The sequence below is a fragment of the Sparassis crispa genome, assembly GCF_003851025.1.
Source record: "Sparassis crispa DNA, contig_000003F, whole genome shotgun sequence".
In the NCBI taxonomy this organism is placed as follows: domain Eukaryota; kingdom Fungi; phylum Basidiomycota; class Agaricomycetes; order Polyporales; family Sparassidaceae; genus Sparassis; species Sparassis crispa.
Window position 1 is genome coordinate 2,879,758 of NW_020939750.1, and position 26,671 is coordinate 2,906,428.

The 26,671-nt window shown below is 50.0% G+C and overlaps 9 protein-coding genes across 9 annotated transcripts; 4 read left to right on the top strand and 5 right to left on the bottom strand.

The window, feature by feature from the left end:
• Window positions 1–380: 380 nt before the first annotated feature.
• SCP_0410510 (hypothetical protein) lies at window positions 381–1,832 on the top strand (the record flags this gene model as incomplete). The annotated part of the gene is made up of 3 exons (XM_027757778.1): window positions 381–1,406; window positions 1,458–1,726; window positions 1,787–1,832. 3 exons carry the CDS (start codon window positions 381–383, stop codon window positions 1,830–1,832), a joined length of 1,341 nt encoding a protein of 446 aa, XP_027613579.1.
• Window positions 1,833–2,357: 525 nt separating this feature from the next.
• Window positions 2,358–3,332, bottom strand: SCP_0410520 (hypothetical protein; the record flags this gene model as incomplete). The annotated part of the gene is made up of 3 exons (XM_027757779.1): window positions 2,358–2,539; window positions 2,589–2,833; window positions 2,884–3,332. 3 exons carry the CDS (start codon window positions 3,330–3,332, stop codon window positions 2,358–2,360), a joined length of 876 nt encoding a protein of 291 aa, XP_027613580.1.
• A 1,086-nt stretch (window positions 3,333–4,418) lies between these two features.
• On the bottom strand, window positions 4,419–8,707 carry SCP_0410530 (PAB-dependent poly(A)-specific ribonuclease subunit PAN2; the record flags this gene model as incomplete). Its single annotated transcript, XM_027757780.1, has 17 exons — window positions 4,419–4,646; window positions 4,703–4,950; window positions 5,000–5,134; window positions 5,185–5,365; window positions 5,413–5,518; window positions 5,572–5,684; window positions 5,737–5,849; window positions 5,899–5,959; window positions 6,020–6,325; window positions 6,381–6,682; window positions 6,734–6,984; window positions 7,039–7,148; window positions 7,202–7,454; window positions 7,513–7,715; window positions 7,774–7,975; window positions 8,028–8,354; window positions 8,412–8,707. 17 exons carry the CDS (start codon window positions 8,705–8,707, stop codon window positions 4,419–4,421), a joined length of 3,435 nt encoding a protein of 1,144 aa, XP_027613581.1.
• Window positions 8,708–9,048: 341 nt separating this feature from the next.
• Window positions 9,049–9,837, bottom strand: SCP_0410540 (hypothetical protein; the record flags this gene model as incomplete). Its single annotated transcript, XM_027757781.1, has 4 exons — window positions 9,049–9,156; window positions 9,216–9,556; window positions 9,621–9,673; window positions 9,722–9,837. 4 exons carry the CDS (start codon window positions 9,835–9,837, stop codon window positions 9,049–9,051), a joined length of 618 nt encoding a protein of 205 aa, XP_027613582.1.
• A 411-nt stretch (window positions 9,838–10,248) lies between these two features.
• Window positions 10,249–12,253, bottom strand: SCP_0410550 (Putative agmatinase; the record flags this gene model as incomplete). The annotated part of the gene is made up of 16 exons (XM_027757782.1): window positions 10,249–10,328; window positions 10,376–10,390; window positions 10,447–10,519; window positions 10,582–10,609; window positions 10,663–10,671; window positions 10,725–10,767; window positions 10,822–10,978; window positions 11,032–11,109; window positions 11,163–11,189; window positions 11,243–11,265; window positions 11,320–11,345; window positions 11,404–11,468; window positions 11,519–11,661; window positions 11,717–11,838; window positions 11,888–11,924; window positions 11,980–12,253. The coding sequence occupies 16 exons, from the start codon at window positions 12,251–12,253 to the stop codon at window positions 10,249–10,251; spliced, it is 1,200 nt and encodes a 399-aa protein (XP_027613583.1).
• A 647-nt stretch (window positions 12,254–12,900) lies between these two features.
• On the top strand, window positions 12,901–13,931 carry SCP_0410560 (P-loop containing nucleoside triphosphate hydrolase protein; the record flags this gene model as incomplete). The annotated part of the gene is made up of 2 exons (XM_027757783.1): window positions 12,901–13,158; window positions 13,215–13,931. 2 exons carry the CDS (start codon window positions 12,901–12,903, stop codon window positions 13,929–13,931), a joined length of 975 nt encoding a protein of 324 aa, XP_027613584.1.
• Window positions 13,932–15,373: 1,442 nt separating this feature from the next.
• On the bottom strand, window positions 15,374–17,032 carry SCP_0410570 (hypothetical protein; the record flags this gene model as incomplete). The annotated part of the gene is made up of 8 exons (XM_027757784.1): window positions 15,374–15,530; window positions 15,582–15,709; window positions 15,768–15,965; window positions 16,016–16,144; window positions 16,206–16,307; window positions 16,532–16,776; window positions 16,930–16,963; window positions 17,018–17,032. The coding sequence occupies 8 exons, from the start codon at window positions 17,030–17,032 to the stop codon at window positions 15,374–15,376; spliced, it is 1,008 nt and encodes a 335-aa protein (XP_027613585.1).
• Window positions 17,033–17,204: 172 nt separating this feature from the next.
• SCP_0410580 (hypothetical protein) lies at window positions 17,205–20,555 on the top strand (the record flags this gene model as incomplete). The annotated part of the gene is made up of 11 exons (XM_027757785.1): window positions 17,205–17,388; window positions 17,434–17,613; window positions 17,668–17,768; window positions 17,834–18,067; window positions 18,137–18,418; window positions 18,478–18,586; window positions 18,637–18,901; window positions 18,958–19,171; window positions 19,246–19,597; window positions 19,654–20,078; window positions 20,148–20,555. The coding sequence occupies 11 exons, from the start codon at window positions 17,205–17,207 to the stop codon at window positions 20,553–20,555; spliced, it is 2,754 nt and encodes a 917-aa protein (XP_027613586.1).
• A 1,582-nt stretch (window positions 20,556–22,137) lies between these two features.
• SCP_0410590 (hypothetical protein) lies at window positions 22,138–24,515 on the top strand (the record flags this gene model as incomplete). Its single annotated transcript, XM_027757786.1, has 2 exons — window positions 22,138–23,015; window positions 23,075–24,515. 2 exons carry the CDS (start codon window positions 22,138–22,140, stop codon window positions 24,513–24,515), a joined length of 2,319 nt encoding a protein of 772 aa, XP_027613587.1.
• Window positions 24,516–26,671: the final 2,156 nt, after the last annotated feature.

Below are 26,671 nucleotides of genomic sequence, written 5' to 3' on the forward strand. Positions count from 1 at the left end.
CGCAGCGGTCATTATTGGGACTTTTCAGGCTGAACCAAAGCCCGACCAAATAAGTCCTACATAGTTCGACATGCGCGTGCAGTCAGTGAGTTGAAGCTCATACCTGCTTGCTGGCAGCTTCAACGGTCTGCCTGATTCCTGCTGCGAGGTGGAAAGCTTACTGGATAGCATTTGATGCGGTATCGATTACTTCATCTGCTAGCTATGCCTAACTACACGAACGGAACGGACGTGACGAGGCACTCGAGTCGCATGACTCACAATAGAAACGCGTCTGGCCAATTGTAGCCAGCGTGTGAATCGTGGCCCTGCCTTCGAAAGTTGTCGGATTTAGTGAGTTTCAACTCAAGTGTCATCAGACTACCCTCGTTTCGACACTCATGTCTAACACACCCACTGGAGCCTCAGCTAGGGTCGAATCTTCTGACACCCCGACACCCCGACCGTCGAAACGACAACGACAAACCGCGAACGAAGACCACCCCTCGCCGACGCCGTCCAAGTCAGCTCTGAACCCAGAGGGTTCGTCGCCTGCGCAACCACTGCCAGCTTCGATTCAGGAGACATTGCCTACACGGTCAACGTCCGGTTTACTTTCACGCTCAGGCGAACATGAACCCGGCCCAAGTGTGCCTGTGCCTGCCGGTACGATGCAAGCGCCGCGTTATTCAATTATCAAGGCGATGCGCAAGAAGGATGGGACGCTAGCACCTGGCGTAGCCCCGGCGTTCGACGGTCTACTCCGTGTGGCAACCGTCTTGAAAACCCAACCTCCTGATATCCCGAATCTCTATAACGAAGGTACGAAGTCAAGCACTCGCCTGCCAACGGAATTCGATGTGTGGTCCGAAAACGGCCTTCCTCGGCTTATGGAGGTAGTTCCGGCACACGAAACCCTAATCGATGGCGTTTTCGATTCAGCTAATGAATTACTGGCCACTCTTCCTGTACTCAATTTGCGGAACCATATACACCAGAGATGGTTGAATCTTGTCCACCCTGCCCTCACTTCTCGCTCTCTACCCCCGGAGATTCGCAGTGAGCACGACACGGAAGATTGGCTGTTCTCCGTTTTGATCAGGCCCGCTATCGAAGTCATCAAAGCCATACAACTAGGAAGATTCGACTATGACCATACCAATCATCGATACCCCAACGTTATGTCCGGAGAATCGAAGGATGCCCGAAGTATTCCTGATGGCATATTTATCGGCGCAGACTGGACCATCAGGGCCACTTTGGAGGCCAAGACGCACAAAGTACTGGCTGCCCCTCAGCCGGAGACAACCTCTACATTCTACGACATTTGCGTTAAGGGCGCTCCCAGGCGCATTGTCCACTTTCACTGGCCAAAGCAAGACGATGACTGCAGTCGTCTGTCCACTGAGTCTCTGATCTTGATACAGGTGCGTTCCTTTCATTGTCTCCTCTTCTGATTATTGCTCCAACTCTCTTAGGTTTGGCAGCAGATGCAAGATAAAAACGTGGACCTCGCTATCTTATCATCGGTGCAATCAACATTCTTTCTTGTGAAGGAAGGGGTGAGGTTGTATGTCTCTCGTGGTTATCGCGCACAACACAGACCGCTCTTTGCCGTTTTTGCATTCTTGGCTGTGGCATTTGGCTTAATTCCCAGGAAAGTGCTACAGGATTCACTTCCCGCTGTTGAGCCTTGGAATAGAAGGTTCACTGCTCGGACGGCTGCAAGGCCCGGCATTGATGAGAGGTTTGTCATGCAAACTCTATGATGTGTCTTCTCAGAGTGCTGAGAATTGCATTTATCCAGAACGATGCCATCGCTGTTTGTGCCGCAACTCGCTGTGGATGACTGATGTCGTTCGCCCTCTCCGGTGTGGGTATTGGCCTGATGTCTGAGGATTGAGCCATGTTTTCTTCCAACTCATGTTGTCCTCGAGATTTTACTACGTCTTGTGTGCTGTTGCTCTATCTCGACGTGTTTGATTGTAGCAAATGTAACGAATACTGTTCACAGTTCAGCACCAATCTACGACATGACATCGCACCTCGCGCACCCGAATGCTTCTGGTTATTGTAAAGCCAGAGGTCAATTCAACGGTGGGTGCTGGCGAGCGACCGAAAGGGAGTTGTTGTGAGCACGCTAATCTCTCCAGCAAACCTTGGAGCACAAGGCGTTTCTACTGTCCGTCACTGCATCCGTATTCAAACCACAAACATTGGAATTATGCACTCTTCGCTCGTATGTTCGTCCGTATGCGATGTGTGTTCACGGCACCAAAATATATCACTCGGAGATTATAACATATGCATGATATATCAATTGATGGGAGCGACGAATGCAGGAATGACAGATGCATGTAGACAGCAAACCTGATCAGCTAGTTTGTCAGTGCAGATTTGGGCAGTGTCCCTATGTCGACGAGATACTGCACAAACTCTCGTGCCTCCTCCAGTGCATCTGCCGGGTCGGTATACTCATTGCGTAGCGTCAGTTCGACCAACCGTTTTGCCGACGTGATCTGATAGACTGATATACAACCGTCTAAGAATTCGACGATAGCTGCAGGCTATCAGCACAATGCGTGTTGGTATAAATCATCGATACTCACCCGGGCCCCAGAGCCCAAAATCCTTCCCCGCGTCATGCAACTCGATACAGCCGAATTCCAGCTCCTGAGGCCACGGCTTTCCTATTTCAATCATCATAGTTCGCTCGCACTTGTGTGGCCGTGCATATTCAAAGTCGATGAATACGGCGAAGCCGTCTTTCACGAGTATGTTACTATCGCGTACGTCGCCATGTTCAATTCCACAGAAGCTGTGCAGATAACCAAGGCGATTGATGAGCTCCGCTCTGTTCAGATGTTAGTTTACGACGGGAGAGTTTAAACTTGCCAAACTCACTTGAAATCAATGTCTTCATATTGAGCTTGACCCATAGGCTCGCCACAGTGCTCCAATACCATACAGGTCATAAATCGAGAACGGAATTGACCTTGAAATATACCATAGAACCAGGGCACGACATTGCCCTGTACAGCCGCAAGCTGGTTCTCATAAAAACCAGCCTCTTTGACGAGATCGTCATGGTGCGCTTTGAGGGTCGTGAGCTTGAGAACTACGTCAATGGGAGTTTCCTCTCCTTGCTGCATCTGGCAAGCGAAGACGATTGCCCTACGGCCTCGGTGGATTCTTTTGCCCTGCCTCATATAGAGCGTGTCTGACTGGGACGAGTCCGAGTCGTTCGATAACATGCCCGGCGGTGTAAGTTGAGGAAGAATAATCGGGTCGATAGGAGCGTCGTCCTCGTTCCAGTTAATGCCAATGTCAAATTCGATGCGGAGGGTAGACATGAGGACGCGATGATCAAGTGGTGTTCAAGATTCTCCCGGGCCAATCGCGGTCACGTTCATGCGTACCACGAACATTCCCACGCAACGCGTGTCACGTGTGAGGCCCGTATGCGCATCAACGTTCCATTCCTCAGAGGACGACACCATTCTCTACTTAATTAATTGTCCCTCTTTGTCTCACCTCACCAGGCGCAGATCTCTGAGAGCGGTCCCAAGAAACTTCCCAGCTCCGTGGGCGTCTACAGAGCCTCCCGTTGTCCAAGGTGAGATCGTGCCCCAAGTTCTACGGCCTGTTTCAGGACCCGTCGGTTCTCGCTTGAATCCTGTATCACGCTGTAGCACTGTGGCATTCCACTGACACTCATTACGCAAACGTTAATTCCAGGTGAGTCTGTCAAGTTCGCCTTGTCCTGTCACAGCCAACTTTAGGCAGCATGGAGATTGTCAATTTGGGCTTTGTTCGCGAGGTCTGCGGAACGAACATGGGGAGGTGTCTTATCGCAATATTCTTGCGAAGGACTCGTGCAATCACCCCGACTTTGGAGATACATGGACACACAATTGCGAGCGAACCTATGATGGTCGAAGCAGGAAAGTCATAGCCACCGCTGACGGAATGATTCGGCTGCTTCGAAATGCATGATGTATCCGAAGAGTTTGAAGTTTGGCTCTCATGCGAGCCCTGACGGTCTACATGAATGAGGCATTTCACCGAATGTCTCGGTCATGACATGGACATCTCAGTCCGTGAGATCACACCATGAAGCAGCTGGTCGAAGGTACTGGCATTGCGCGACCCAGTATAGGCACCGGAGACACGAGAAACCGTGCAGCATTTCATCGACAGGGGCACACTGTCTGCGTCACTGCGTACAAGCTAGTCGTCATATGTCGTACTGGGTCTTATGTTCCAATCTACTTTCGGATTCTATGCTAAGCTGCTGTAACACTCGTCCTACGCAACTTGGTCTGTGGACCTGATACCCTGCATCGTATGTCTGTCACCGTTCTTTGGATACATTTTGACTGCATAATCTGGTTGTACACCCACACGATCCTGAAAAGTTGTGAAACCTACGGACTACATCATTGCCCCGGCAATGGACCTTGTTGTCTGTACCGCCAGTTCTGCTGCATATACGGGTTGGGAGATGGCGCTGGGGAGAAGTTGTGCGGGGTAAATCCACCAGCTGCAAACTGACCGGAACCAAACGGCATTTGCAATAGACCAACGTTGGGCACAGCAAAAAGCGGAGGCGGGCTGGCATGTGTGGCCGGGATAGCCGCCGCGGTGGGTAACGGTGGCTTGAAATTCTGCGTGAACCAAGGGGTTAGGTAAACCGGACAAGGCGGGATATCAATATACGGACGTATTGCCGGCCCTCGCGGTAAAGCTCGTCCAGCTTTTCGTCCAGGACACCTTGGGACTCAAAGTCCTGGAATGCTTTGTAAAGCTTCAACGCTGAGAGCGCATCCTCGATCGAGTCGTGTGTCTCTGTCTGGATGTTCTCCTTGAGGACGTACCATGTCAAGAATCGAAGAGATAGACGTCGCTGTCGACTCTTCAAGAAATACATATCTACCGTATCGAGGACTTGCTCTGGAGGGACATAGATGTCTGAGGAAATTTATTAGCCTCGCGATTCGAGACAGGCTGGTCGACGCACTGATGATACGAAAGTCTTTCGATAGGCCATGTCCGACAAACACACATCCACGGTCTACTAGCAGGCGCAGTTTCTTGTACACCACCTTGAGTGGCGTCAGCGTATATCTGGACAGATGGGGATCAAGATCGCCAACTATGAATAGACCGTCAGCATCATACACAAACGAAGCCGCGGGAACGTACATTTAATGCCAGAGAACTCCGTCAAGTAGTCCACAATGACCTCGCTGGTGTGTATATGATCGTCAATGAACGGCACGCCTTCCTTCGGACCATCGCCGCGAAGTACCGATACACGGGCCAAGCTCAGCCGGGCAGGTCGGAGTACCTTCTTTGTACCGTCCGAGCGATACTCTGTTTCCTCCTGTAATATCAGTCAGACAGGCTCCGCCACAATGGCCCGACGCATACCTGCTGCATCGACACGAACTCGGCATCGATAGCAACGAGAGTCCCGGGATTGGGGAGTTCATCATATCTCAAGCACTCATGCTTAATGAGCTTCATGTCACGATTCCTGTATACGGACGTGAGCTATTAAGAGACGCATTTTACGTTCGAAAAACATACGTCGAGATACTGGTATCGCGGCACAATATTGACTGGTCGATTGTGTTTGGGAGTGCACTGAAATTGAGTTGCTGTCGCAAATCTACACGCTCCAAATAGATGATAGCCGGAACCTAGGAACACGGTCACGAAGGGAAACGTGCCATGGCAGTAAAGTCGACGCACCTTCCAGTTAGCCGGGAAACTCAGTGCCTCTGTCTCAGAGATATTATGGACAACAAAGTCGTTGAATATGAACCACGGTGACTCCATCTTTTTTGAGTTCTCGGCCTCCGGTACTGTGAGAACTCGTCAGTCAAGGGAAAAGACGGACAAAATATGACGCACCTTTGGCGATAGCAACAAGATGCGAATGCTGATCCTTGGGGACAACCTGTATCACCATGGCCTAAGTATCATCACTGCATAAGCAAACACATCTGACGGCAATAGGGCAGAACGGTCTCACCCTCAACTCATAGACGACAGATTCAGGATCATCCATGCCATCCAGTTGACCGCTCAACTCTATCGTCGGCTTCAAGAAAGTCTGATGCCGAGTGTCCAGCCAGAACTTGTGGGATTCTTCATTGAAAACACCTGCATTCACCGCAAGTATTGCAGGCAGATCCCTGGTCCGGATCGACCGCCGCGACTCGAAGTTAGTTAATCGTTTGCAACTCTGGCACGTCGCCTTGTGAGTGGTCTTTCGCAGAAGAGATCCCCGTAGAATAGAGACGAAGTCTGTCGCGAACGCAGGATCATTGGACGCAAGCTGTCAAAGATACTCAACCTCTGGTCATACACTATAATCATGACAGATACACCACCTTTCGTGGATACACCATGTCCACAATATGATTCATGTTTTCTTTTTCCCGGACAGCTTTGCAATGAGTGCAAGTGATGATGTTCTTAGCATCGACCCCGAGCAGCTGGGTGATCGGAGCCGGTGCTGGAGAAAACACCGACGGAGGCGACGCAAGGGGAACAAGTTGAGGATTGTGAGGGAACGAGTTGCCTTCGGAACTTAGATGGTCCACGAGGAAACGATGGAAGGCCTGAATCATGTGTGAATAATTCAGCTCTGCAGATTCTCGGCCATAGTCCATGAGTTCGATAGCATTGTTCACTATGGTGTTCTGTCAGCATACTAAGAGTGGACATAGTTGCGATGGCTGACTTTGAGCCAGCACGCCTACTGTCTTGCAAAAATTGCTCGCCTGACAATTTGTCCCTCTTGCATCTTCGAGCATACGCATGACAAAGCCAAGCTCACAAAGTAGACAATGTTCGCGCAGGCAATCCGTGGTTATGTGCGATTTCGCGAGATGGCGAATCGGCAGGATATAATGCATAAGTTGTACAACGGGGTTTGTGTATGAGTTGAGAATGTGGGTCTCGAGCCCGCTGAACTCTGTTCGGTTGTAGAAGCTGCAAATATGTTTAGGTCCTGTACGCCAGTCTGGATAAACTAGGTATACGTACCCAAAGTCGAAGTCCTCGACTCCGAACTTCGAGTACTCAATCTCGACTTGCTGGTACACCTTCGGAATGATATCAGGATTGTACTGATAATCCGGGGTGTCCGGTTCTGGCTAGATATACGATGAGACAATCATCCTGAGACAGGTCTTAAGAACAAACGTACCGTTCGTCGGGATTTTCCACTCCTGAAGCGGCCCTCAGATCTGCGTATCCCAGAGGGAACGACGTTGCGCCGACCTCTAAGTTCTTTGGGAAGGGAAGCGTATGCTACATTGTCGTTGATCTTCATAGTATTCAGAATAATTTGTGGTATCTTGGCTGGTGGGGGATAGTGTACACTAGTCGATACAAAGTCTTGGGTCCATGAGGACAAAAGATGGGTGTCATAGTAAGGAACACCGATGCTGCTCAACGGTCTGCAAATGAGCGTTCAGGTTTTGACAGTGACGAAAGCTAAAATGATAACCCTCTTACGTCGAGTCGGTCCATTCAATCTGAGGGAGAGGTTCCGGAGTATCTACCCATTCGACGTCCTTACCTTGGAAACCATTGAAAGGTAGATGCTCCTCCTCGCTAGCCGCGGTCATTAGATGAACAGCACCTTCAGCATCTCCAAATGCCATATATGCGCCTGTGGGGGAAACGGCGGCGGACGTGATGTATGACGAAGTATCAAGCTGGAACACGGTATCAGAAACAAGAAGAACCCGGACCTACGATATGAAAGCCGATTACCTGATAGAACTCATTGACGTTGGGGTTGGAGGCATCGACGATATTAATAAGACCCTGGCTGGACGTGATAGTGATGCAGTGACTTCGCTTCGGTACCCTGTTGATGAAAGCGGGTCCACTCGCAAATGGAAGAGGAGAAAGTGGCTTGAGGATGCGGATGTCGTAGACCTTTACTAGAGGATCAGGGTGTGGTCGACCTTGTCTGCACCTCACCGTCAGAGACAATATGTAGATAGCAGAAACATGGAAACTACCTGGTGCCCAATCCGATTGTGAACACAAAGTTGTCAAATGCCTCAAGGTCCTGAATCCCGTTAAGATGAGCCCGAACACTGTTCTCCGCTCGCTGCATGGAATCCCTCGGATCATGAAGACGCAGCGTTCCGTCAGAGGCACCTGAGATCACGGCACCTGAGGACGTCGACCATAAGAGGTGTGTAAGCATTGACGGTGCTGGGGAACGTCGCATTACATCGCCCGTTTGGTAGTTCATTATTAGCAACTCTGGGGTAGCTGTAGAAGCCGCAAATACAGGTGCTGAAGGTGCATTGTTGGAGAACGTAGTTACAGGGTCCGCAGACCTAGAGAAGTAATAGTCTGCGGGTTGGGATTACCTCGGGACAACAATTTGAGCTCACCTGTAGTACCACTTGTTCACTCCTCCTTTACTCCAAGCACCCATACCGTCACTAGCGATTCCAACAGCTCGGACATTGGCTTCCGTAGCAATCAGGTCTTTCACCGCGAGATCCCCACCGACAGGGAACGCGACCCCGCGTATACCATGGGAAGTGTAGTAGGCGACGACATTCCCGGAATCCGAGCCAGCCCACAAGGTGTCGGAAAGGGGGTCAAACGACAAGGCCGTGATGGGCTGGGGAAAGACATCGCGCTGGTGCGTTATGGGAGGCAGAGGACGGTAGGTGGACGCCATAGTACGAACATGCGCCGCAGATTTAGGCTCGTTAACCAGCCTCTAGTATATAGGAAGAAAGAGTCGTTCCTCTATATAGACCGCAGATTGAGCAGAGCCGATCTGAGATGTTCGCTGCGAAGGCGTCGTCTCTTCCGCCGCGGTCGCGGATCCTCATTGATCACTTCAACACAGGCCGAGAGATCGGTATGCATACTCCAGACGAGACAATATTCGGTACTAGTACAATTCTTGTGTGATTCCTCAAGGAAATGTCAGGGTGTCTTGTACATGCATACACAACTGCTTTACAGGCTATCCACCACATATGCAAGACCCTCTCGCACATACATCATACGCTCTCAGTATGCCTTCAATTCAGCGTGACTGAGGGTGATATCAGCAATCTCGCGGAGTTCCGTGAGCAGACGGATAGCCTCTGGGTGAGTCTTGACAGTATTGAAGTGAGCCTGGAGATTAATCTTCAATATTCACAACAGCCACCATCGTCATCGTTCCCACAACGCACCTCCACTGACGTCCAGCCGATGACAAAAGCAATCGTATTAGGATTCTCCTCCGTCTGTCCCCATACAGCGGTGCGGACGCCGTAGCTCTCCGGGAGGCCATTCATCAGTGCCATGAGCGCAGCACCATATTCGTCGACCTTCTCCTTCGACTGTCCCGGCTTGACGGTCACGTACGCGAGTTCCGTGGCTGGTGCCGCTAGGGCGCCGTATGGCTCGCTCGTCGGGTAGATATGCACTATCCTAGACCCCCCGGCCATGAATTGCGCACAAGCCTTGCCAAGAAGAGGGTAGGCGACAGCGTCTGCCTGGAGCCGGCGATGGTCGTCAAGCCGCTCCCATACTATGGGCAACACGCCGTGAGCGTGCTTGCTATGGTTCTGATGTTACAGAGGATGCCAACCCACCGTTGCAAACATAGACATGCTTCTCCTCCTCAAACTGCAAACCGTAGTATACCCTGCAACAGCCATGAATACATTGCCAACAAAGTTATAGGTCTTCGCACTTAACGACACCTTGCGTGTTCTTCAGTATTTCCCCCGCGGGGCCCGCGATGGCCTGGTCCGCGCGGAAAGCAGCGGTGCTAGGGGCGTCGGCGACTTCAATGCAAAGGGGGGCCATGTTCGTACAAGAGATCGTCTTGCTTCGTCATTGCCACCCTCGTGTACTTATAAGCTCGCTGCTAACGGAGTTCTCTGCGCCTGATCATATGCGATAACGATATCGATGTTGGGCCGCTGTGCCGGAATGCTTAGTGGATGACCTCGAAGGAACTGGAGGTAAGTATACGCTCCTTACGAAGTTATTGCTAAATGGTTCTGCCCCTTCTTCACTAAGCATGAACCATAACCTCGTGATCGCACAAGACCGTGACAGTACCACCATCTCATCGAGGAATGAGATAGCCCAGGTTTCAGCAGACACATGAAAGCGTCCGTGGTACCAGTGGTTCAGCTTCATTTCCAAGAAATTGTATTTCCAAGCACGAACTCTATGACTGAAGAAGCTTTACTTACTGCAGTTTGCGTGAGTCTAAACTACCGCCGGGGCCTTGGCCATTAAGGCAAGAATATCCCAGCCAATGTTAGCAGCAGCGATCTGGGTGATCTCGTCTGTGCGGAGGTCAGCACGAGACTGTCCGAAAAAATTACAGGCATACCCTGCGTGTCATATCCTAGTCATAGCGAAAATTCAGGATTTTCAAAGTATGTATGCAGAGGGCAGACGCACCTGGTGCAACTTCGACAATATCTGCACCAACGATCTTCAGGCCCGACAAGCCTTGTAGGATCTTTTTGATTTCCTAGAGTCCCAGAAATCCTCAGCCGACTGGAGCGGCAAAGGTGATCAGGCAAGATGACTCACTCTGGTGGTTATTCCTCCAATTTCCGGACTGTCGAAGCGTTGCATTAAGGCTGAGTGATCGCATGACCACGTCGCACGTACGTTCCAGTTCTGATAAGAGAGTCAGTATGCTGTGAACAATGTACCTAGATTTGATAACTCACGCAGGAGCCATCCCCGGATCTATCACGTCAATATCGAGGGAAACTTCACATCGAATAGTCAGCCTCACCCACAAGACAATAACAGACAAGGACTCACTGTACACAGGGTTATCGCCTACAGTCTTTCGAATCTTCTCGACAACACCCCTCCAGCCAATTTCTTCGAGATCATCCGCATGAGAGATCACAAAACCAACTTCGTAATCATTTTCGTAGTCTTCCCAACCGCCGAGTGCTCCTCGAATACCAACGTGCTATTACAACGTAGTCAACAATATGTAGTGCGGTTTTTTCAGCCATAGCTCACGATGTTTGCATTGTCGGGAGCCAAGAGACTTTCGTTATGCGCGTACCAGAAGTAGCTGCCGTGATTGACAGGCATTTCCTGACACCACGATTGTTTCGATTGCCATATGAGCTAGATGTGTCAATGCTCACCTCGCCAGGGAGCCATGGGCTGCCTTCCTGTAACGAGTAAATTATGAGCTGACAACCGGAACAGAGGAAAATTCGCAAACAATTGGCCTCGGCTTCCACGTATCTACACACTCTCTGTAGGTCAAATGCTATGTGGCTGAATACCGAATTTACTGACCGATGTGACTGTCAAAATGGATGACACTTTGAACTACGGTTCAGTTCCGAGAGTCAAGAAATCTGAATGAGATGCTTTCCTGACCTGACAGGGCCGTATACACCTGCAACTCCGCGCAATAAAGGCAGCGTAATTGTGTGGTCACCACCCTTTGGAAATATCAGAATCGGCATCATTTGTGGATCAAAATAGATGCTACCAAAGTCAACACACGAGGGTGGAACTTGCCATCCTTCGCGAGACTCTGACCTTCGTACGTGCGCAAGCTCCGCTTGGACAACAAGTCAATGTTCGCAAGTTCAAGTTGGCGCAGTGCGACTTTGTTGTCGATATACACCATAGCTACAGTACATGATGAACATGGTTTGTCCAAGGCGAGAAGACACAGAACACTGACGAACGTCACCGCAGTCGACGACGTTGAGATGATCAGAAACGCGTATCTTCATTGGCACGTTGAGCCTCGATACACCCAGGCGTCGCGCGCCTTGCCGGATGCCATTCGGACCAAATCGAGCTCTGCTCAAACATGAGAACGGTATTAAATGAAGCTGGTCTGGAAGCGTACCCCGGACGATAACTTGTGGCAGTATCGAATGGCGCACCTGTCGGAGATTCTAAGAGAGATGCTTGAGATAAACGCTGAGTATTCATCCACACCGAGAACAGCCACATCGAACAGTAATTCTGCGTCACTCCCGAAGCACCTTTGAGGTATTGCGCCAGCAAAAGTCACAAGTCCATGCCAGGTATCACTCTTCCATGTCTCCCTGAAAGTCGTCTCAGACGAAAACAGTTCCGTGAAGTTCACCGCATCGTTTCCTTGCGGGGCTGTAACATCTCCAAGATATTGCTGCTGTCCTCGGGCATAAGTCACATATCCCAAAAGGAACGCAAAGACACTGAGAAACGATGAGAGGGAATATGGCATCATCGTGGAAGATTTGTTGGATTCATGGCAACCCAACGTCGAGCATCTTTATCGGAGGGAGACCCTCGGAAGATAAGCTTCGGCATGTGAACATGCGAAGATAGAAATTGTGTGTGTGAGATAAGAGCTCGTCCGTATGGACTTCCCTGCCAGTAATCAGCGTCCGTGTCGCGACGTGGTATGCCCTTCTATCCGCGTTAAGACGGTTCACAGGTCGCCGTTGGGCCTCTACGTACGATTGATATCGAAGAGTGAGAAACTTACCTGGCCAACGTCGCCGTGGCTCACCCCTTCGACTTCGACGCGTATCCGGGAGACGGACACTGGCAGAGCCCTTATCGTGGTGGGAATTTAGAGCGGTAGACCAAGTTTGTCATTGAGGTTTGGACCGCGACACCGTGACTCAATTGCAGCAGGTGCACGTGACTGTGACGCGTTTCAAGGCTTTCGTGTCAACCTAGTCTAGGATCATTATCCGGGAGCCCACTGAGAAGTCCCCCGTGGGAGTTTTTGAGCTACGTGCCAGACAGCGGAAGGGACGGCTGCGTCATCGGCACTAAACTATAATTCCCAAAACGCGTCGGTGGCAGAGATGTCAGTCGCGTCAACTCTGTATGTATGCTACGTAGCTGTAATCCACGCCGTTCTCTATGTCCATCATACCTGCAGAAGGCTCTTCAGGATGGCTCGAGTTGCTGATCGTTCAGAAGTGCGGAGTTCCCTCGGTTCGCGATTTCCAGCTACGCCATGGCATGGACCTCATCCGCGGCAAGGATCTGTTCCTCGTCATCGCGCCGGGCCAGGGGAAGACGACGGTTATGCATGCTCCGCTACTGGCTGCACAAGCCCAGATGAAGATAGGAATAGCTCTCATGATTGTGCCTACTAAATTGCTAGCATTGCAGCAGGTACTGTCGTGCTGACAAGCACACCGACAGTAGTTTCATTCTAACCTTGAGTATAGGAAACTGTGGCCAATAGCCACGGAATTCGTGCACTGGCTATCAACGAAGACACTATGAGAGAAGCATACCACAACAATCGCGATCTTCTGGCCGAGCTTGTCAGCGGAGAGGACATTCGTCTCGCCATCATGAGCCCTCAAATGCTCCGGTCAAAACGCGTTCGTAGCCTGCTGTCGCAGCAAGCTGTCAAGAGTCTTGTCTGCTGGTTCTTCGTTGACGAAGCCCACCTCGTCGACGAACAGAGTGGCGAGTGGATCGAGATCTTCAAGTCCATCAAGACTATGCGCACTATCTTGTCAGCTCGGACAGTTTGGGCAGCGTTCACTGGCATGGCGACTCCATCTCGGACTCTGGTTCTTGCTGAAAATCTGGGCTTCCAACCTGGGCACTATGTCAATGCTCGGTACTCGGTTGACTGCTCCAACATCAAATATATCCCGCGGTTCTTCGAGCATGCTGTCTCTGGCATGGACTTCCTCGACATCAGCTTCCTGATACCCCTGGAGATGGCTTCCCCCACCGATATCACGACAACTCTGATCTTTTGCCAGACTATCGAGCTCGGCTACAAAATCATGTCTTTTCTCGATCGCCTTATCCCTGAAGCAGTACCTTATCGCAACAAGATCATTAAACTCTACAACTCATTGATGCCTGCGACGTACCGACAACACTTCGTACAGGACCGTTTGAGTGGTGCTGAACTGCATATGTAGACACTTGCGAGATGAGCAGATTCAAAGGCGCGCGCGAACGCGTCGGCGAAACTGGACTAGATCGTAGCGGGGGGTAAAGTGATGCTGTGTAACCTCCGTGCATTTCCCGTCGTGCATAGCGAACATCTTGCAGGCCATTGTGCACATGCACGTGACCTCGTGAAATTTCCGAGTTGTCCTGAGTCCCTGACTCCGATTCCGCTAAGCTCCGTGACCTCGAGTGCATCCCGAACTCACTATCATCCTGAGTATTTACACCAGGAGATTAATCTATACATAAGGCTTATGAGAATCATCCGATGTTAGTGTGGTGACATTCTCACGATGAATAAAATGATACGGATAGCCACTGGCAGGCTGGGATATCTGCGGAAGACTGAAGGATCGGCTGAGTACCTGAGGGCCCATATGTACAGATCTGAATATGTCGCCATCATCCTGGATGTCGTCAGTAGGTGGAACCGTCGCCATGAGAACTTTTTACAGCACGCGAAGCTTGTACACAGGTAAGACGCGCCTGTGGCTGCACGCGACTTGAGCGCTAAAGATTCGTGCGTCGAATTGCCGTCGGCATCGTTCAAAGTCCGGTTTCCCACGGGGGACTTCTCAGCGGGTCATCGGTAATGATCTCAGCCTCTATTACAAAGGAACGACTGTCTTCCTGCAGGTAACTAGAGGCTGTATCTATGAGCCTAGTGTCAACCGTCTCAAGTTTCAACTTGATATCATCTCCTACACGCCCGTTTTGTGAAGTGCTGAAATTCAGCTAAAATGTGTCACGTTGCCAGGGCGGCCTGCCAAGGTTGTGGGAGCCGACTCGACAGCTGATTCCAAGAGTGAAATTGTATATCTGTCAAGGCTTGCACAAGAGCTATCTGGTGCGGATCTGACCGAATGAGCTCCCAATCATATCCGCTCCGCTACCTTTTCCATCTGGTTCAGATAGGTCCCTCCAACCTGGCTCTGTAGCCCGTCCACTGTCCGGGAGTACAGATGGATCCAGCTGGACAGTCTGACTGGGAGCAGCTTAGCTGCAGCTGGTCTCGAGACTGCTCATTCGACCGTTACAACCTTCCAAGCCGTCTGCTTGCCAGGTCGCACAATTCCGTCAAAAGCCAGCTACCCATAGCCTGGTGACATGGGCCCGACACTGCAGGGTGCTATTGCGCAGTGCCCTGTCAGACGGTGTTGTGGTCTGGGATTTGTGACTCGGATATTGATCATGCACCGGATAACGGTCGAAAGTGCAGGACAGACATGTATTATTACTGCAGTGGTTGCTATTAGTTGCTACTACAATGGATCAAATAAACGAGAGGTATACAATGACTAGAGTGATTGTAGAACGTCATGTACAAAATGAGTGTAGGTCAAGTTGTCAAAAATCATACCAGAAGGGGAGTCACCGGCAAATACTCTGGTGAAGCAAAAGAATAGTAAACCTAATAGTCATCTTCATCATCGACAAACGTTCCAGAAGCGGCCCTGTTCGCAATGTTCTGTGTGCAGCTGATGTCGGCGGCGACGGCCCCATCCTGGCCCGGAATGATCGTCTGACCGTACTTCCCTTGATCGTCTTTCAGAATCTGCGTGAAAACACTTGAGTAGAATGAGTGATAGTCCAAACAGTAGAACAGAAAGGGAACAGACTTGGTCATCTTCACCGGCTCCGCAGCATAACGCTCTCGAACAATTGATAGTTGCGCATCAACGAAAGCCCAGTATCCGCCGGTGGGTTCCAACTGAGGATTCTTGATCATCTCTAGAAGTAATTTGCGCTATCGAGAGTCATTCATACGTCAGAACCTCTGAATCAACCATAGCAATGTTACGCACCAGGAAGGCAACCCGCGCACACATCTCGAGGCTTATGATGACGTGGGTAGCAGCATGTTTGGACGCGAGGGCTTTGCAGAGCTCGACAATGTCGAGTTGCACAGGATCAGGTGTTTTCTTTTTCGGAGCCTTTGACACAGTGCCCATCTGCTCACCGTGAGCCTCCGACAATCCTTCGGGACCCAGGGAGAGTGTGATCTAGCAAAGCTTCAACTTTCTGAGAGTAAGCACACAGGTTGAGGACGTACCACCTCCTTAAGCTCTGCACGCTGATCCGTGAGATGAGTCTGGACTCTCTTGACCACAATATCAAATTTGTACTTGTCCCCTTTAACTTCCTTGGTGAAGCCCCATGAAGGATGCTTCTCAAGAATACCCTAGCGTTGCCGGGAACTTGAATAAATAGTGGTCAAAGTCGCACAAGTGGACTGAACATACCATGACCAGCTTGATGGGACCAAGCGAAGCAGTGTTCTTGGCCAGATAGAATGGCAATACCGGCGAGAGGAGTAATGCGAAGGTATAGTGGTCGATCTTATCCTAAGAAATGCATTGTTAACTGATGAGACGTCGGTGAAGGTCGCCAAACTTATCTTCAACGTTCTCGGAAGATCCCATTGGGCATCAGCAGGCTGGATTGCTTCAAGGTGCTCCTCAATCTTCAACATGTGAGCGCATGTCCACATAGCCCGCTCAGCCGGTGAGAGCTAAATAATAATCTAAGATAAGAATCTCACAAGAACATGACAGCCAACACAACAAACCTTCGACACTCGGTCGAGTTCCTTCTCACCTGCTGGTCTCAGACGAACACGACGCGCTGCCAAAGAAGCAAACTGGGTCAGATCTTTAGCAGGCCGTTTTGAGCTGGTCCTCAATGTTGCCGCTGTTGTTGGAGAGGTAGAGTTTTCCCTGGATGATGAGACCAGGGATGGTGAAGTTTGACCGCTGGCAGAAGAATCCACGTCAGCTGAAAGCTCCAAATTTGTTGGCACAGGACTTCCAGGAGCTGATTGCAGTGGAGAGGAGGGACAAACTTCGAAACAAAGAGACATCAGAGGAGTGGAAACAGAAACACAGAAAGAAGAAGAAGGAAGAAATGAAGGACAAAAAAGAGGTGAAAATGTGCTTTTCTTGCTGATGTAGTCACATGAAGACTGACTGCTCCTCAGCATTGCCCGCTTGGTCAAGTCTATCTGCAAAATGGCTCCAGTCAGAGGATCTTGGAGAGATGCAGGTATGCAACTCACTGGTTCTGAGAGCATCTCAATTTAATCCAAATTTATAGGAATTTTTGAGACAGTTCCAGGAGAGACTGCCCACCTGCGATGCATTCCGTGCTCGAACACATATCGCGGAGCCACCCTGATCCTGAAAGGTGGGATTTCTAGCCATCTAAATACCAGCAAGCATAAGAGCGCCACCATCGAGACAGAGATGGCGCACACCTTGTCAAATGTACCTGGTCCAGCACCTCTGCCGGCCCCTCTCGCTGAGCAAGTCCCTCCAGCGATGTTACTTCTGGCAGAGTATTTTATGGATGTTGACAATGAGGATGTGTCTTATGTGGATGGGAAGAACACAAGTGATCCAGTCATGGAGGCTTACATGGACAATGATAGTGGGTATGTTGATCATGACGGAAATGCAATTGCATTTTCTGCAGGTACCACAAATGTGTTAGCCCACGACATGCATCACCTTGAACAACAGCTCGAGAACTTACAGAATGGTGAAGATGTTCACCTCAGACTGGGTGATATGGTATCGGTGATGGCGGAAGGTGAGGAGCATGGAGAGACAGATGCAACAGTCCTGGATATTATTGCAGCTATGCGCTTCATGGGTACGAGGTGCAGCCCTGATCTACGATATCCGATGTACTCACATCTGCTGACAGGCATTGAGGACTCCGATAGTGAAGATGACATTGAAGACATGTTCTGTAAAGAGGTACCAATGAGAATGGATGGAGACTGGAAACCCTATGGATCCAAAACGGTAAGAGAGTGCTTGATATCACTTCCTTATGGAGGAATTTCGCTGAGAGCTGAATAATTGTTCAGATGTTCATGCTGGACCTTCTTGATAACCTTCCGCGACTGCGACTCTCAGATGACCATATGAAGACATTCATTTGGATTATGAAGGAGTGCGGAACGCCCGATGTTCCATCCTTTTCTGCACTGCGAAAGAAGCAAGCCGAACTAGCACACAAAGTCAATGTTGAGACAAAGCAACATGAATCGTCACAATCGAATCTTTTCTATGTGAACGTGCCATTAGCAACGGTGAAATTGGTAAGCCAATGCTCTGAGTGTTACAATGTGGCCATGGTGATCTGAGAGGCTCACCATATATCTGATTAGGACTTCGCCAACCCACTTGTACAGCCACACATTCAAGTCTATCCTGAGGTTGGATGCTCTGTATCAGAATTCTATCACGGAGAGAAATGGCAGTACATTAAGGAAGATGAACTAGATCTCAACCAGCTTATGTGGGCGGACTGGATAAACACACCTCATAGGCATTTTTACATCAAAGAACTTGCAGAAGTCCGAGACGGTCGACTTGTGATTCCGTTGAGATGGGTGGTGGACAATAACATTGAATGCTTTGACGGTTACGTGGTCCAGTATAATTCAATGGTGAGCTCAGGATTGTATTCTAAATGTACTGCGGTGCAAGCTTACTGGTGACGGGTCAGTGCGACTTGTTCGAAATACAAGATAAGGACCTTATTCGTCTGCAAGCGACCGAATTATCCGCCAACTATTTTGATCTGAAGACGCGTGGCTGTAGCTTCAAGTTCCCAGGTTTGAACGTTCTGTTGATTATATCTGGACAGTTCTGAATTGGTCTGCAGACTTCGCTCCCAAATGGGTATATGAGATGCCACACCCGGTGTGCGGTGTCGCAAATGGCCGACCAACATTCACCATACGCATGATGTGCTGGAGTGACGACGTATCTGGAAATAAGACAAAACAGTTCAATCCCCACACAAACATATATCTCGCAAACATCAATCTTCCGCATCAGAAACTGCAACAAGAATATTTTGTCAAGTTCTGCTCAACGTCACAGCATGCCTCGTCATCGGAGCAGATGGATGCTGTCCTCACTGACACGTGAGTCTACAATTGCAGTATGCTAGTATGATGCTCATATAGCGGGACTCTTGTAGCGGTGAAGATCGCTGGCATACTGCATATGATTGTCATCTGGAACAGGAGATCTTGTTCCGTGTCATCATTCATGTCTTACCGGCAGATAATCCACAGCAATCTGAGCATTGCTCTCATATTGGCGGGAACAGAAATTACTCGTGTCATTGTTGCATGGCTGGAGGCATGGCGGAGGAGCGAGAAAGTGATATAGGCTATGAGAAAATGTTCTCGGTGAGAAGTTTTTCAAATGTGGAGACATGGCAGATACTAATGTTGCAACATACTATTGCTGGTGGCTTTTGTAGCCCGATAATCCTCGGCGTACTCATGCGGGAATAGTTGAAGAAATTCGGCAACAACTCTTTGCTGCCGGACTTGGCGTACAGGACAACATCGACGAGATGCAGACACGAAGTGGGATCAAGGATAAGACTGCGCAACATTGGATCGAAATCGTTATAGCAAGAGCACGTACCATGCAGGCCGCTCGCCTCTCTAATCCTATTATCAAGGATGCACGGCTAAAGAATCCCCGATTGACTGGAGACAACTGCAAAGCTGTTAAGGCAGAAATAAAGCACGAGATTCAGCTTGAGTGTCACGAGTGGCTTGTTATGCAGCCCCCATCTCGTTACAATGCACTTCCAGAGGACTCGCGTTCGTATTTTCACAACTGTGTGACACTTGTTGGCCCAATCTGACACGACAATTAGCGCTTCGTGATGGTAATGCCACACGACCTGGCAACCACTTCAATGTCCTCTTCTCGTGTCCGCGGACTCTCGATCCTCCCATCGACACACCTGGAGAGATCCTTCACACCTATCTGCTCGGTGAGACGAAGTATGTCTGGCACAAAACAACGAGTGAATGGGACAAGAAGAAGGACAGCACATTCGCAATTAGACTTCGAGCGTCATCCGTAGACGGTCTGCTTCTCTTGCCTGTTCGAAGTGACTACATCGTGCAGTACAAAAACTCTCTGGTCAGAAGACATTTCAAGATCCTGCAGCAAGTTGGTGCCTTTCATCTGTATGGCGGTATGTGCCCAGATCTTGTTCTTGATCTTTGGAAGGCAAGTGGAGAGCTCGGCGCAATGCTCTGGTACCATAGCATATGTAACATGGAAGAGTATTTGGTGTGTAGTTCTGTGGCAGATACTTCATCTGGACACTTTACTGTGTCATACTAATTCAACTTCATGCAGGCTGACCTCAAAATACTCATCGCCAATGTCCTCGACATTTGGGCGCTGATCGATCCAAACCGCATCCTTACGAAAATGAAGCTCCATGTGTTGCCGCATCTTATCAAAGACATTCGACGCTTTGGACCTGCAGTCCTCTACTCAACAGAGATCTTCGAGTGCTGGAACGCAATCTTTCGATTCTGCAGCATTCTCTCAAACCACCAAGCACCAAGCCGTGACATCGCTATCACTCTAGCCGGTATGGAGCGGTTCAAGCATCAGGTCAGCGGCAGATGGTGGCATGATACAGATGGCCAATACATCCGTGCCGGAGAAAAGGTGTGTAGTTTCTTACAGTTGAATCCAGCCTTGCAGCGTCGACTTGGATGGGTCCATCCGGAGATGATGGTTGCTGGTGAGTTCTGACCTGTGATTCTTTGATCTTTATTTCTTGTTCTCGTATTGCACACAGGCGCAGTCAAGCTAGAATCAGAGGCCAAACGGGCTTCCTCAACTTGGTGTGACATTTCCGGAACACCTGGAATCCTCCTGCCACCCGGCATCAATATCCCTTCTGCTGATGGCCAGGACCACAAGAGCGATGAGACAAGGCTCTGGAGTCACTGCCGTTACCTCATATCACAATCCAAGGATATATGTAAAGCAGGGTCTCGGGTGTTTTATCGAGAACTCCCTTCCAATGTATGTTATTGCTTATTTCATTCTATCAGCGATATTTCTGATGTTATGCTGCAAGTCCATTGCTGCGGGGAGAATTTGGAAAATTGTTACCCCCACGGTCGGTCACTCTCCCGTGGTGATCATCGAGCCATTCAACATTTCCGGCGAATGTGATCCCTTCCTGGGCATGCCAGTTCTGACGCGTCGTGATGATGCTCCATGTTTAGTCACACTGAAGGCAAGTGCTTTGCTGTCTAGCCATTATTCTAACTACTGATTGCTAACAACAGGATGTGCTATTCATCTTCAATGCTCAGCATGACTGCTGGATGACTAGCTGCTCACCTACCGGGACTCAGCATGTCGTGCAAGAATGATCGACAACAGCACGGACCAAAGCAGTGATCACGCACACCACTGCTGAACGATTTCTTCTTAATATGCACGCAATCCACAATGCGGCATTGATTCGACAAACCCTTCCGCGATCTCTCACACGACTAATATCTGAACTTTAGACTCGCGCCCTTGAGTCTATGACATAAGCATAATGGTCACGTTTCTCAGGCGCGTCTTCCTGCTTGAGGCGCATCCTCGGATCTGAGGCACGTCGCTCCTACATACCGCGCCCCCGTGTTTACCTAGTTCTTTATTCCTTGTATTCTCTACTCTCTGTATAATGTCTAAGCTATCTTCAAATGCTGAAACTCTCCTGCTTCTGGCTGCTGTCCCCCCTCTGAGAAAAGTGGTCGAGAAGCCTCAACACACTCTATCACCCGATCTGCAGCTCTCAGAGACATCACGGAAGGCCGCCGACTGCCACATAACTGCTGTTGGGCTGGACAGGTATCGATTCTTGAACACTCTTGATGCTCAAGGTATGAATGCTGTACGTTGCTCGACAAACTGATCTGAAAAATGTACAGAAGAAGCCCATCTTCTACTTGCTGAGCTCGAGCTATACATTCCGACAGAAGTTGACCGTGATGCACGCTCCAAATGGTCTGTCAAGAAAACCAAAAGCAGTGAAGTGAAGAGCAAGATCGATGGAACAGGCCTCATGCAGCAACACCGGCTATTCCAATGCCTCTGCGGGACAGACCACACGATTGGTAGACGTGCAGCGAAGACAAGAGAGGTTGCCTGGGAAAATGTAGGCTGCATGGGCTTTGCAATGGTAACCACCACCCATGAGAAATGCTGTGCGTGAATTTTTGACCAATTTGAGTGCGCATATACCCACCTCAAAATAGCTATGAAACTTATCAGTGTAGATGAAGTTGCCAGCATTCTTGGTCATAATGACACCTGCCAACAGGCGACAGAAATGCTGCGTAGCCCCTGCCTGCCTCTTCACCCTGATCTCCACGACTATGCTATGTCCCTGCTACGCAGACGCGAGCCGATCCGTTTGGTGCGATCCAAGTGTCTTTCATGGGCCAAGGAGCACTGGCAAGAACAACAAGGCGACGGTTCCCATCGCTTCCACCTCACACCATATGACTCGTCTTCACTCTATCGGACTGCGGCTCGAGAACGCGGAATTCCTCAGCGCTCTTCAGCTGCCGACAATCTCGACTGCTGGTTCCACTCTGAGGACCCGAGACCACCATCTCCTCTGTTCACTAGCTCGTGCCTGCACTATCAGCCATATCTCGAAGGCATCTTTGAACGCTTCGAGATCATAATCTCAACCCCTCAGCAGCGCGATGCGGCCTGGACTTTCGGGTACAAGAAGCAAATCATTATGGATGGTACCTTCAGGATCTGCTCAGCACGCGTTCTGTGCTTCATCATAATGGTGATCAATGACCAGAACAAAGGAATTCCTGTCGCACACATCGTCTTCTCAGCCAAGAAGCACACAAAAGCTGTGCATGCTGACTACAACGGAGCTCTGCTCACACGCCTTGTCGAGAAGTTCAAGATTGGCATGGGTGTGAACCCTCTTGGCGACACCTTCTGTGCTGCTGTTGCCATGACTGACAATGATCCTCGTGAACGTCTTGCTCTAGAAACTACCTGGGAAGACATCCTCTGTATTCTATGTCTCTTTCATACCTGGGAAGACATCCTCTGTATTCTATGTCTCTTTCATACCTGGCAGGCCTGGCAGAATTCTCTGAACAAATTCATGCGTGGTGTACCAAAGGGCGATCCTGCAAAGGCTGTACGGTCACGGCTTGGTGCCTTTCTGATGCGCCTGTAAGTGGACTGATTGATGCACTCAGGGGATCGGCTGATGATTGCCGTCAATCAATCAGACTCAAGGTGATCACCAATTACACAGAGGCCATTGCAGCATTCAATACCGAACTACAATACTTCCGCATGCTTGGAGAGAAGAATGATGACGAAGCAAGATGGCAATCTAAGGTGGCACTAGCATTTCTCGCGTACTTACAAGATTACTTGAAAACAAGATCCTTCTGGAAGGCTTGGTCTCGTGCAGGTGTGATTGAGGCTGCAGCACGCATGGGAGTTCTCGAAACACAGGTAGCTCGCACAAGTAACCACCTAGAGTCATACAATGACAAGATGAAGAACATCCACTTCGAGCCCTCCAAGCACTCTGGTCGGCTACCAAGAATTGACGTATGGATTGCGGTGCTGATCACAGATGTCATCCCCAAGTTTTTCGAGAACTTGCATGAGGCGCGGGAGCTTGCGGACTATCGCGACAAGATGCGCACGTTGCCCGTTGACAAACTACACCAGGGAACTCGACAGACGATTGCGACGACGCATAACACTGCGGTAGCCTGCCCCGTATCTGCGACATCTCCCACAGAATGTCAGGCCAAGTCACCGTCTCTCCCATCCCCTCCAAGTTTCACACCAGTCGAAAGGAGGATGCTCGAGGAGTTCATAGAAGACCCGGAGATACCAGAACCTGGTGACAATGCCAAAGAACTCATGGGAGACTCACCGGATGCCATCGAGAAAATCCCGGGGTTCAGGCAGGCCTTGAAGATCTGCGATGACGGAAGCACGAGCGCTTCATGCTTGAGCGAGGACGCGACACATGAAAGCGCAGATTGCGCGTTCGTATCATGGACAGATATGGAGATCGCACTCGACAGCAGCGCTATCATTGCAGATCTCACTGACATCACACTGGACTTCCCTTTCACCTGTGCTCAGTCTGAATTTGCTGGCAGTACTCCCGACTCACAAATGTCTAGCCCATCATCAGTTCTGGCAAGACTCTCAGACTCGGACTCGGACTCAAAGTTTGGTGATGCGTCTTTGCGAGAAGAGATCCAAAACAAGGTGGCGATGATCACGGCATTTGAGAAGGTGGATGCAGAAGACGGCGACAATGTGACAGCGATGCAAGAAGTGCTTCAGGCAACGGACTTGCTCACATCGGCATTGCGGCGTATTGCTCGGAAGTCAGCAACAGCGCTCTCTCGCTATGATGAGTTTATCAGCCCTCGCATGCATGCAAAACTAACAGGTGCCACTTCGCATCGGGTGGTATTATTGCAGGTAGTGCCTCCATTCAGCACACAACCACTCACTCGGGGCAAAACCTCCGTGAGTCCCTTCATATTACTTCCTCCTCTATCGCCATCACTGCACCCTGGTGACAAATGCCACATCGCGGTGCCCGAGCTGGAGTCACAGGATCAGGAACACCGGTTGGTGCCCTTCGAGCGACAGTTACACGAGAAACGGAAGCCATCATACAGTTGGAGATAGTTTAGAAAACCTCTAATAGCTACAACATACAAGCTCCATAATAAAGTATGTGTATGTGCAGACTAATGTTCTACTAAGTGGGCAGCATAAAGCCGTGTGCAGCACAAGAAGCAAAGGGGGTCTGGGGGAAATGCAATTTCCCTCAGAAAGGGGGGGTCCGGGGGGGAACGCCCCGGGCGTTGCGGCCGCCGCCGCCACGATTATCAAAAACTCTTGTATGTCGTTCTCAATGCGCTCTCCAAAAATTCTGGTCGCCCCGGAACACTGTCGTGTCACGTTATGTCACATGTGTGACAAGTTTCAAGGGCGCAGGTTTAATGTTACCAATATCTTACCTTGACAACCGGTATATGAAGCATCGCGAGATTGCTGCAGGACTTCGTGAATCGGGCCCCATAAAATGCACGCAGACAGCAGCGAAGGTGGCAGACACGCGGGCTCGCAAAAAGTTAGCCCAAGAAGCGAAAGTGTCTGCCATTCAGCCTGCAGCTGCCGATCCGTCGAACGGTATGTATTTCTGTCCATCTTCGAAGTGCTAGACTAACAAATAACATTAATGTGGATGCCGTGCCAGCTCAGCCCGGGCCCTCGTACTAGTAGTGTAGACGAGAATAATATTCCTAGGTGCTACATAGTGCATATAGTCTCAGACACCGAGAGAGCATAGAGGCCGGGCATAATAGACTTCATTACTTGATTTACACCTGGCTGACAAGCCAGAACTAGCGGGGAGGTGATGACTGGATGTGATATGCCATCAGAGAAGGGTGGTATCTGCCCATTCGCCAGCTTGCTGAGGATGCTGCAGTGGTCTGCAACGATCAGCTGGGAGGGAGCCGGGATACCTACTTCTTCAACAAGTCACTAGGCCTCGTGTACAGCCGATCATGGCTGATGGGAGACTGATGGGAGCAAGCCCTAGGTGGCCTGACTGCTCAGATGGGAGACAGGTAGGGCGGCGGCTGTCCGACAGCCTTCTCCAGGCCAGGGATGGTGTGCGAGATAGCATGCATTTCAGGTTGTCACGGCCACATTGCTAACAGATGTTGCAGCTCCGACTATCATGCGTCTCACCAGCACTGGTACATATGATTGTCTAATGTCCCGTGCATCTCAAGGAAGGTTGGGCGTGTAGAGTCTCCATGCTCGCAACAATACCCATGCCTCCGCACCGCGCTTTGGAATGTCTCGATATACTCGAAGAGATCTTTCAGCGTTGCTCACGCGAAATGAATCGTCACTTGAATCGAAAGACCCTGGCGAGTTCTGCTCGCATCTGTAGAGCATTTTCAGGTCTGGCGCTGGACATGTTGTGGGAGGAACTAGATGATATACTTCCAGCATTGAAGCTCCTTCCCTCGTTCAGGACGATCTGGATGGCTGAAGAACTTGCCTACGTAAGAGACCGTACGGTTTGGCTAAGAGAGTGACTCCGATCTGATGTTGATGTGTTGCAGGTTTTGGATCTGCAGGAACGAATGTCGCAAGCTGCTTGGGCTCGATTCCGGCAATACGCCAATCGCGTATGTAAGCTCTTGTACGATGCCAGTGGATATTTGCTTGAGACTCGAAAGACTCGAAGCTCAACACTAGAGCAACTTTTTGAATACAATGGCAGTCAGGCGTTGTTTCCGCACCTGGAGACATTGACGTGGACGCAGTATTCTCTATCTGATAGGAGCATACTCCCTCTCATTGCGCCATCGCTGCGATCCCTTCGGATCAGGAATGACGACATATCCTATGAGAGTGCCTATGAGAGCAGAGATAGTTGGGAATATTGCACTGATGACGAAGTGCTTAGCACCCTTATGCGAACCATCTGCTCTCGTGCATCTCACCTGTAATCCATTTGTGCAGAGGGCATCTATCACCCTTTGTCGTGGTCTCGTACCCAGACGGTTATCTCATCGCACCCTACCACCGCAGATAACACGTCTGGGGCAGTTTGATAGAGCCCTCCTACCTTACAGTTAGCGCCTGTTGAGCGCCGGATAAGCGACAGACCATGGGCTAGGTCTGTGCCGAATCAGGCAACTGTTGCGAAGCTTGAACGTCCTCCTTCATTGAAGATCAAGCTATCATAGGCATGCATGTCTCAGAACTAGCATGAACACTGTATAGTAATGCTGTAAATACCTCTAGAAACATTTTAG